The sequence below is a fragment of the Anopheles cruzii genome, chromosome 2 (assembly GCF_943734635.1).
Source record: "Anopheles cruzii chromosome 2, idAnoCruzAS_RS32_06, whole genome shotgun sequence".
NCBI classification, from domain to species: domain Eukaryota; kingdom Metazoa; phylum Arthropoda; class Insecta; order Diptera; family Culicidae; genus Anopheles; species Anopheles cruzii.
The window spans coordinates 27,222,777-27,233,000 of record NC_069144.1 but is presented as its reverse complement, the minus strand read 5'-3'; the positions used below and the strand labels follow the sequence as shown (position 1 = coordinate 27,233,000).

The window sequence follows — 10,224 nt, the reverse complement described above, 5'->3', positions numbered from 1 at the left end:
CTACACTCCGTTACGATCGGGGACATCCCGCGGAGTCGAGAGGTGCTGCCTGGTGTTGCCGCTTATCACTCGTGCACATGCCACGCCGATCCTGATAAGGCCAAGAAAGCGCGGTAGATATTAAGCACAGCGTAACACTTTCGCGTCACATGAGTCCGACTCGATCACGCGCACCGCGTACTTCCCAAACAACGGTTCTCGAGCGTCACACACGTCAATATCGCAACTTTTGTCTGGTTGCCTCCGTGTATTACATTGTGATTCATTTGTTTTTTTCTGATAGTCTACATCGACCGACCGACGGACCGCCCGAGGCCCAGTGGGTGATAAGAAAAATTCCATTGGGTCTCCGTGGTATTGTTTGGGTAGGCCACAGAGAACCGGATCCAGAGATCTATTGGACGGTGGTTAAAGACGACACTCGCGAAACTGCGACTCGCTCTGCCGTTCAAAATTGAGGTTTGAAAATAAAACATACGTTCATTACAACCAATAGGTAGGAAGGTTGGTAGTAAAGTAAGATCGAACGAATCAAACGAACTTCTTCGTTCTTTCGTCCGACAGAAAATCGACGCAAATCTGCACGGATATTTTTAAGGCGAATTATGTAAATAGAGGCGTCATTTTCGTTGGGTTTATTATTCCTCACGTGGGGGACATAATGCATTCGCATTACTTATCAGTGTGTATAAGTAACTATTTTATCAATGAACATACAGCTGACTTTCTTAACTTGACGGATCCGGGTACCATTTGACTTGCGAATATTGCAAAAATTTGCATGAATAATTTAATTCTTTTGCTACGGCCATCACGGGCAACCGGGCGGCTCCATTACATAAAGCGATCAGAACCGGTTTACTTCGTGCAAATAAAATAATTAACAATGATTAAAAAACAAAGCCTGTAGAAGTGACCTCTAAAAGAACATTCATTGGGACAATTTTTTAATTATTACCAAATTGATATCAACAGTCCTGAAGATAAATCTCCAAAAGCTTTCATCTGCCATCGACGTAGAACGCTTCCGAAAGAAAATGTAACAAAAAGGACCTCTTTAATGCGATCGACAGTGTGTAAATGGTCGGAGTCGGATTCCGATTTTAAAGCTGACTAGCAGAAGAATGGTTGCCATGTACCCCCGGCCACATTCTGGACGTAGTAGCATCAGCGCCATACCACACGCGCGCGGGGCACAATGAGAGACACAAGACAAAGTATGGATTTTTTCAGTGTCGACCAGAGAAACGAGCGGGCAAAAGTAGAACCAGATAGCTGCTGGTGCTGCTGCTGGCTGAATGGGTACCATCATCGCGTGCCACCGGAAACCCCCATAACGCGCTCGGTCGTATATTTTACCAAATTCCCGCTGTCGATAGTTTTTCTAACCGAGCGCACCACCACCGACCGAGCCGGGCCGGGCCGGGTATCCTTGCCACCCCGGTGGGGGACCGATTTCCCAGACTGTGGCGAGCAGCAGCACGCTGTGTGTATGTACCACCTTCAATCGCGCGCTGCCTGGTACATGGACTCCCACCCCATTCGTATACCTAGTGACACCCCGCAGGACAACGCCGTCCTCCACCATTCGCCGGCAGCGTAAGCGAGAGAGCGCGGAAGAGAGCCCTCTACTATGTACATAAAACAATCGTGGGCAAAGAGCGTAACTTCGGTCGTCTGAAATCACGGCGCGGGCTCCACAAGACACACGCAGAGATACATAGAGCGAAGACCTCGGGAGGAGAGATAGTTACAGCATAATTTATGTATCTCTCCACCAAGTCACTCTCCCGAACTGGGCTGCTTCTTTCGCAGAAAAATGAGTGACATTCACCCAAACTTACTGAACCTTATGGTGGTGGTTCCCTTCTTTATGGGCTGTCGACCTTAAGGTGAGTTCTTTGGCAAGCTTTGGCTACTCTTTTTCGTGTGACTCACAACCAGGACTTCGATTGCAGGTCGCGAATAATGTAACGCACCGTTGTCAAAACGCTACGAGAAAGGGGCCGCATCGAGTGCGCGTTCCCAGGACGAGGCGCTTTGGGTCGTCGGTTGTGACCACATCATATGCGACGCCCAAAGAGAGAGAGAGAGAAGGGAAAGCTAACATTTTGACGAACAGTCCCTCGCTCTCTATTCCGCGCCTCACCGCCAGGGTGAGGTTCAACAACACACACAATTGCGATGAAATGTGCGCATTCGGCGATCGATCCAAATGTGCTGTGTGAGGTTCCAAGTGCAGCAATGTGACGGGTTGAAGGCACTGTCCTGGATAGCGGGGCCGCGTGATGACCGCAACACACGCGATCGCGTACGCGTCCACAACAGCTCCCACCACTGTGTTGTGGGCGGCCACATAAGGTAAGGTACACGTGTTTTGTAACACTTGACACGGCGCGCCCCAGCAGCTTCCATCACTCTACATTTCCAAACTTGGTTCACCATCGCCCCCCCATTTATCGCTTTCGAATTGGACTTGGCTTGGCCCATCAATATTGTCGTTTGCTGGAGAATCGTGTCACAATAATGTTGACCAAGAAGTCACAGACTGGGTAGTGACAATTGTCAGGAACCATTTGGTTCCTCCCTTAACAAGTTATGGAATATTCCGAACATTACACGCGCTTCATTCGAGAAAACATCGAGCAACGGACGACGACGACGACTTGGGGAATCGAAGTTTGTTTATCGATCGCCATTCATCCGGGCAAACCTGGCGAGCGCTCTCTCCGCTGGCGTGTTAATAGCCGCAAACAATCGCCCCGGGGGGGGGGGTAACGCGAATCGTGCGTCCGCGGGCGGGTTGGTCCGCCGAGGACCCGCCGACGTTTGGGGTGGCAGCAATCACGTCAGTCACTGGCGTGCGGCGAGCAGTTCCCGCGGGGTGGGGCGATCCCGAACCACGAAGGAAACCACACGGACGGCACCGCCGTCGCCGTCACAAGTGACAAGCGTATAGCGTGGCGCGGCGCGGCACAGATAGCTGCGGCCATCGTCAAGTGAACGCGATGTAAACAAACGCCTTTCTAAGCGGCCGAGGCCCAAAGACACCACCACTACAGACATGCACTCGGAAAAGGGCGGTCGGTCACCGCGCACCACTACCACCGGACACGCGCGGCCACGGGGAGTCGCGTAACGCGCGCTGGCCGTGCGTTCGAGGGCAATTCAAAAAGTTCTAAGAGATTTGAATTTTCCCGGGCTACGTATGGTCGATTTTCGATTATTTTGTGGAGTTGTGGGTTGATACACATGTCAGTGACTTATGGTGAAAAGTTCGGCCATTTTGAGTAATCAGTCAAGTTTTGACAGCTGTTTTGCTTGGACAAGATTTGGCTCATCGTCGATGCAGTCTTTATCTCCTAAATCGTATTGTAGCGTCGTCCTTTCATGGGCTTCTTCAGTTTCCGGAATAATAAAAAGTCACAGGGGGTCCTATCTAGAGAATACGGTGGCTTTAGCATCATTAGTGTGGTGTTTTGGTCAAAAAATTGCGCAGAAATCACGATGTGTTAGCAGGAGCGCGACAGCCAATTTTGGATTTCCCACAAATCCGGACATTTGTGACGGATTGCTTCGGGCAAATTGCGCATAACTTGAAGGAAATCTCCTTTATTGACTGTTCTATCCTTTGGCAACAACTCATGATGCACCACGACCCTGCAATCGAAGAAAAGTGTAAGCAAAACTGTTCACATCTGACCAAACTTGGCTCTTCGATGTTCACATCTTCTCGGCCCTGTGAAAAAAATTGCAATAAGTGCTGTTTTTGGTCTTAATAGCTTCACCATAAGCCACAGTCAATATTTCTAATGCGTCAGCGCTCTTAATTTCGTTTTCCATACAAAATTTGATAAAGCTTCTTTGCAATCCATTTTTTGGAAGAGGCACCCATCGCCGATGAGCCAAATCTTGTCCAAGGTAAACAGCTGTCAAAAATTGACCGATTACCAAAAGTCACTGACATCTGTAACAACCTAACGCCACCAAAAAAAAAGGCGAACATACGTAACTCGCGGAAATTCAAATGTCGTAAAACTTTTTGACCAGCCCTCGTACAAGCGCACGCAGAGTACCGGACTCTGCTCTGGTGGCCCTACCAGCTTTTTCCCGTTGGCCAACAATTGCAACATAGCCTCGCAGCAGCAGCACACGGTTGCAGCAACGAAATAGGTGAGTGAGTTAGCCTGGCCGGTTGCAGCTACGAAAAAGAAAAACATTTATTGGAGAGGCATATGGACACGTCTCGTTACACAACGTGGTGGTGCCATGAAACGGCGAGAAACCAAACGGATCAACGCGGCGCGTACTCATTGCGCCTATCTTGTCTACGTTGTCAGCCAAGTACTTTGGTGACTACGGCATCACTTTTTGCTGGCAGTCAGGGTATAAAACCGACAGCAAAATAAAGGTCTAAAATTGAAAGATATTTTTAGGATGTACACAGTCATACGGCAAATACAGTGCGCCTCAGTTACCAGGCTGGGAATCGATGCTAAAAAGAAAAGGCATTGCTAATCACTGCGAGATGGTTGCTACGAAGACCTGGTTGGCGGACCTGGCTCCAGCGCAACCGGGCAGAGGATCCTCGGTATTTTACATTCCTTTGGCATTTATCCAAATCACCCAATGGGCGCCCAGCGGGTGAGAGTCATCCACCACCAATCACATTTGGCCAATTTTGAGTGTATTCGCCATAACCTGGACTGTGGTGAGGTAAAGCTCCAAACGTTATTTACTACTTCAAACAGAAGGCAGTGCACGGATCCCAGGGCCATCGATCCATTGGCCACTGGCTCCCCGGTGTGTGACATAGTAAATTGGTTTTGAAACTGGTGCATTTTCATCGACGGAGAGTGGCCCCGTTCACTCTGCTCAAAGGAGTCTGACAGCATTGGGCTGAACATTTGCACAACATGTTGACTGTTTTGCCCGTAGAAACGCAGAATTAACCTTGGGGGGCTCATGCCTTGCTGACAAAAGATCCTTGAACACAAAATGATTTTCTGTCCGGCGAGTTGATCGTCTTTCGGTCCAAAAACTTCGGCGCCGAGTATTCCTCTTATCCTCGAGCAACGCGTTTTAACACCGCGACGACAAGAGCGCGTTGCGGATTTAGAGTGGCAAGAGGAGATCAGGAGAAAACAACGCCTTCTCGCTTTTAATCTCGTTGGGGTCGTGAGCCATTTTACGATCGCGTTCTTCGCCTTCCAACCATTCTTCGCTCGCTTCTTTTCGTGCAGACCGGAGCGGCCACTGGCACGCGTTTCGAAACATAATCTCCGTTCGGCGGCGAAACGGCGTTACACACCAACTGGCGCCGGCCGGGGGTGTCGATAATATGGGTTGAGCTCGAAAACAAGCGACGTGCGTGTATTCCAGCCAAGATGCGATCATACAAAAGCACAGTAAAAAAGCGATCAAGTCGAAATAAATGGCACACACAGGGAGCTCCGTCACAGCATCTCCTTGACGGAGCAAGAAAGCGGACGCGTATTGTTCCAGTGAAGGGACCGACCGACCAGCCGAAGAGCCGTGTGGTGGTGGTGCCAAGTCGGCCACCAGACGTTCAAGGTTACGCGAGGCGATCGCGGCACTACTGCAAAAAGGCCTACCTCCTCTCTCTCTCTATCACTCTTCGGGAGTGAGGACAGGATTTTGTCAATCCTCTCGAGTGAAACGTAACGGAAGAGCAAGTGACTTGGCACAGCAAAATGACTAATCAAATAAATTCTTCGCTGAAACTGTGCGAAGAAGCGGAGTCCATAAAGTAAACCCCACTGTTGCGTAAACATGAATATTATGGTACGTCCTAGCGGCCGGCACCAGCGCACCTGGCGGACCTTATTAGAAACTATAGCTAGAACAACGCACGCACATCTAGTATCCTTAGAGAAGATGGAAAAGCGAGAAACGGGCAGTTCGCGACAGACAGTGGAGAAAGAAAGACTTACAATTTTTGAGCTTCTCCTCCACCTTCAACTATCACATTACGGTGTAATAAAAGAGGTTCTACAAAAAAGGGTTTTAGTTTGTCGCTTACTCGAGAGTGAATAAATTTAACACTCACATTTCAAAAACCTAATGGATATCAAGAACTACGGAGATTACACATTTACGAAGCAATACTTACTTTTCCCTAGCTTGTGCATCTGACGGCACCGCTGTCCCTTTCCCTTTCGCGTACATGTTTGTGAACTTTTGTTACTTTATCACTAGAGCGTGCTGAACCCTCCTTTCTTTTGACACGGTTCTACTCCGCCTGGCCAGGAACAAACACCACACACCCTGTTCCTGCTGTGGGTTATGATGGTGAGGAGGAGGTGGATGGTTTCACAACGATCGCGAGCCGGAGCGTGGATCACGACCACAGTCGACACCCCGAGGGCAGACGGGCCACACTAGAGACTCACAACACGCACGCACGCCCTACACACAACCGCAAACAGGTACGTCAGTGTCGGCCCTTGGAAAGGAGCGCCCCCGTCGTGGAGGGCTTCTAGCGATCAGCTGGCTATCGCGTCCAGGTGAGCCTCGCGTGTTCGCGGGTTGATAAAAGGGAAAATGTGTTCGCCCGATCCCGGATCCGATATCCGCGTTTACTACTTCTCGCCGATGACACTTTCTGCTCAATCACCAATCACACCGATCGAGAAGGATCGGTCAGGAACGCACCCATCGGGAGGAAAACGTCAAGCCGATGATGACGATGAGCCACAGAACCGACGCACGGAGCACGAGGACACAACCGAGAACACGATAATCTGCGGGTTTCGTTAGACTTGGGGGCCCTATTGGTTTCCTTTCTTTACGCTCTCCCGCCGACGAACACAGATATGCACACTAAAACGTACAATAGACCACCGTCGCGCAGAGCGTTTTGACACACCGAGTTTCACAGAGGTTGCCCACAAGCCCGAGGATCTGGAAAGAGATGAAAGAAAACAAAAGAATTAGTACTGCTGAAGAACGGTTAAAAAGTCCTCAAAGAAGTCTATTGCGCGCATTTGCCACGCCGAAGCCTCGCTTCTTATCGGGGAGTTGTTTTAAGGCGCCAAACAGCCTTCCTCTTATCGGTATCCGAGCGTATCCAAGGCTGCGATAAGGATTGTGCTACATTCCTTAATGGTGCAACCCAACCCAAGTGTTTGCCTAACTTTAGAGTATTTAGAACAAAACCTAAAAAACACGGTCAACACCTTCAAAAGACTGACCCTCTGTTCCAGAGAGAAAGAAAGAGAGCGCACAATGAGTTCCACTAAAAATTCCACCAAGTCTAAAAATAAGTGATAACTGCTCGAATATGCCCCTCCGCCTTCGAATTCCTTTCGAACACACCAGAGCGGGTCCGCGGCACAATTGGCCATTGCGCGATCTGTATTCCTCTCCCAAACACCGCCCAACGTTTTTCTATTATTATATTGAACCGCACACCAGATTCGGGATGGCGGCGATGTGATCCAGGGAGCCGCAGAACCGCCGCCGCCGCAGTAATCGTTTGCCAAATACTACGCGGACGGGCGAGCGGTGTCGCCTGCAACCGCCTCACAACTCCTTTTCGGAAAATCCTATGCATCCGCCGCCGCCGCCGACGCGACCCAACAACAACACGCGCGCTGACGGACGCTATAAATATCAATACCTTTTCCTGTGCCGTTTCCAAGCACACAAACGTCATCAGGAGGCGGCGAAACAGCGCGCGCGGTGGGCAATGAAGAAAAAGAAGAGAGAAAAAAAAAAACCAAACCGAACGACCTATTCTACATAAGCGAGGCGCGATTATCGCTCAAATCAGGGGTTCGCCTGTCGCTCACCAACACAAACACACACACGAACACGCATCATCGGCTGCCGCAGCTTTCCCAACAAAACATTGCCGCCGCCGCCGCCGCAGCCACTGTTGTTACCATGGTGAGCCTTTGTGTTGGTGCGAGCTAACCTAATTGTTGATAATTATTACCACCACCACCACCACACCACAGGCGCAGAACTATCCATCCGTATACACGCACGCAAAGCCCGCTAGACCGCGACAACGGCGGCCCGTGGCTCATCTCACGCACACACACACAACGGCGTTGCTCGCTCACTCTTTCGCGCGAGAGACGGTGAGGCAAAAATCTCGCGGTGAAAAATACACTCCAAATAATAATAACCAAAACTCTTCGATGGCACAAGGGGATAGGCGAAGGGTGGTGGTGAAGTGTGCGCGGCGGGCGCGTGTGTGTGTGTGCGATTCTCGATCCACGGCCTTTTGCTGTTCTGCGGGCGATCTGCTTCGGAAAAGTATTGCAGTCCGATGGATGTTGTGAGGTTGACACAATAATAATGTGTGAGATCGTCGGCATTGAATGTGACGTGCTCTGCTGCTGTCCATGCCGGGCCGGACGACGAGAGCACAACTAATGACATCCGGCAGAGTGCAATTAAACCAGAACTTTGCATCACGTAATCGTAAGTGATAAAATCTGTGTGCGCACATCACACACTCTTTGCTTTACGCGACAAAAGGTAAATTAAATCGCGCGCTCCCCATCGCAACGCACATCGCGTGTGGTCGAAAGGATGCCACAAAAAGGACCTAATTCTGTTTTTGCTGGACCCACAACAAAACAAATTTAATGTGTGAATTTTGGAATGAAAAATTACCTTTCAACGACAGAAACTCTCTTAGCAACGGAGAGAACCCCCAAACCTCAGAGGCAACGGTTTTCGCAGCCTTTTCTAAAGTCACACCACAGTAGTCATTGATTACGCACCCCGCGAGTGGACACACAAACCAAACGCTTATTTTCCGGCCGGTTGATTGTTTTAACACTTTTTCACTGTTCACAACACAAAAATGCACACCGAACGGGTTTGGTCAGTGAATTCGATTCGCCGCAGAAAGAAGTGTAATAACCCCCAGACGAATTTACGACGGGCTTGATGAGAAGCTCACAGACAGAACCGTGTGCCAGCCACAACACACGCGACCACGGCAGGGCAGGAGCTTCGCTTTTGACGATTGCTTCGCTCGAAAAACGCTACGCCCGCTCCGACCGTCGAAACAATTCTGAGGCGTTTCCGTCGGCGCAACGCGAGAGTTACGGGGAAACATATTCGGTGAAGCGATGATGAGGCGCACACCACGCACGCACACACACACACACAACACGGGCACACTTTCAAGATGATCCGCACTCAATCCCCAGCGCAACCATCGGTCACCGAGCGAGAGAGAGAGAGAGTCGGTCGTGCGATTGTACGCGTGTGGTGTGAGATGTGCGACGCTTGGCGAGAGCAGTGTGTGTGTGTGTCGCTCTCAGTGAAACCCAAAAACAGCAACAAAAAAAACGCCGGTCAAAGAGAGGACACCACCTCTTCTTTCGGGTGGGGGTACAGGATCAAAACACTATCCCCCCTATCATAGAACTCGATTCGAGTCCTCGAACGTTCATTCCGTTCATTTTGAGTTCATTTTGCTATAGCTTTCTCTTTCTGCCCTCTCTCTTGTTGTATTCTGCTTTCTCTCTTGTTGTGTTCACTCGAACGGTAGAATTTCCGTTCGAGATCCATAATAGGGGGGTATGAGTGTAACTATGTTGCGTCGTTCTTTTTCGCTTTGACTTTTGCCCTTTTTCCTGTTGAAACAAAAATAATATTACAAATTTGGTGTCACATTTAGATCTTGTCGAAAGAACAGCACTTCGAACTGATCGTCGCACACACCGTCGCAGGACGACAGCAGCAGCAGTGAGATGGTGAGAGAGCCGCCAAAGTGAATCATACGCGTGAGCAGAGTGAGAACAGCTTCGCCCTCTGGCGAGAACGCACTTTTTCCACCTTTTCCTACGTCACGCTTCACAGAGCAGCTTCGATGGACAGTGAGCGGGCGCGTTTGTGTGTATGTGTGCCAAAAAAACGTCAAGACCCCGCCGCGATATGAACGAATTTTATTTCCTTTTTTCTTCATGGCGTTCTTCTTTCTCGCAGCGCACAACACACCAACAAAAGATGGTCCCATTCCGATCGACGGCTCTCTGTCTCTGTCTCTCTATTGTCACAGGGTGACGAACGGACTCCTACGCCAACATCGCATTATCGCTCGCGGGACCCCGCGAGTATCGTTACCGGAGACTACGGACTCGATATGGCCAGAACACACGGAGTATACGCACTAAACCCCAATACTCTCACTCGCTCACGTTCTCTCTCTCTCTCTCTTTTCTCACTGATGAAGAC

At 49.9% G+C, this 10,224-nt stretch overlaps 1 protein-coding gene across 2 annotated transcripts in view; it reads right to left on the bottom strand.

The window, feature by feature from the left end:
• The window catches only part of LOC128268823 (single-stranded DNA-binding protein 3), a 22,621-nt gene extending 16,384 nt beyond the window's left edge, over positions 1–6,237 (bottom strand). For both annotated transcript variants that reach the window (XM_053006076.1, XM_053006077.1), the window contains exon 1: positions 6,134–6,237. In XM_053006076.1, coding sequence (XP_052862036.1) covers positions 6,134–6,189 — 56 coding nt within the window. In that variant the 5' untranslated portion in view covers positions 6,190–6,237. The remainder of the gene's footprint in view (positions 1–6,133) is intronic.
• Positions 6,238–10,224: the final 3,987 nt, after the last annotated feature.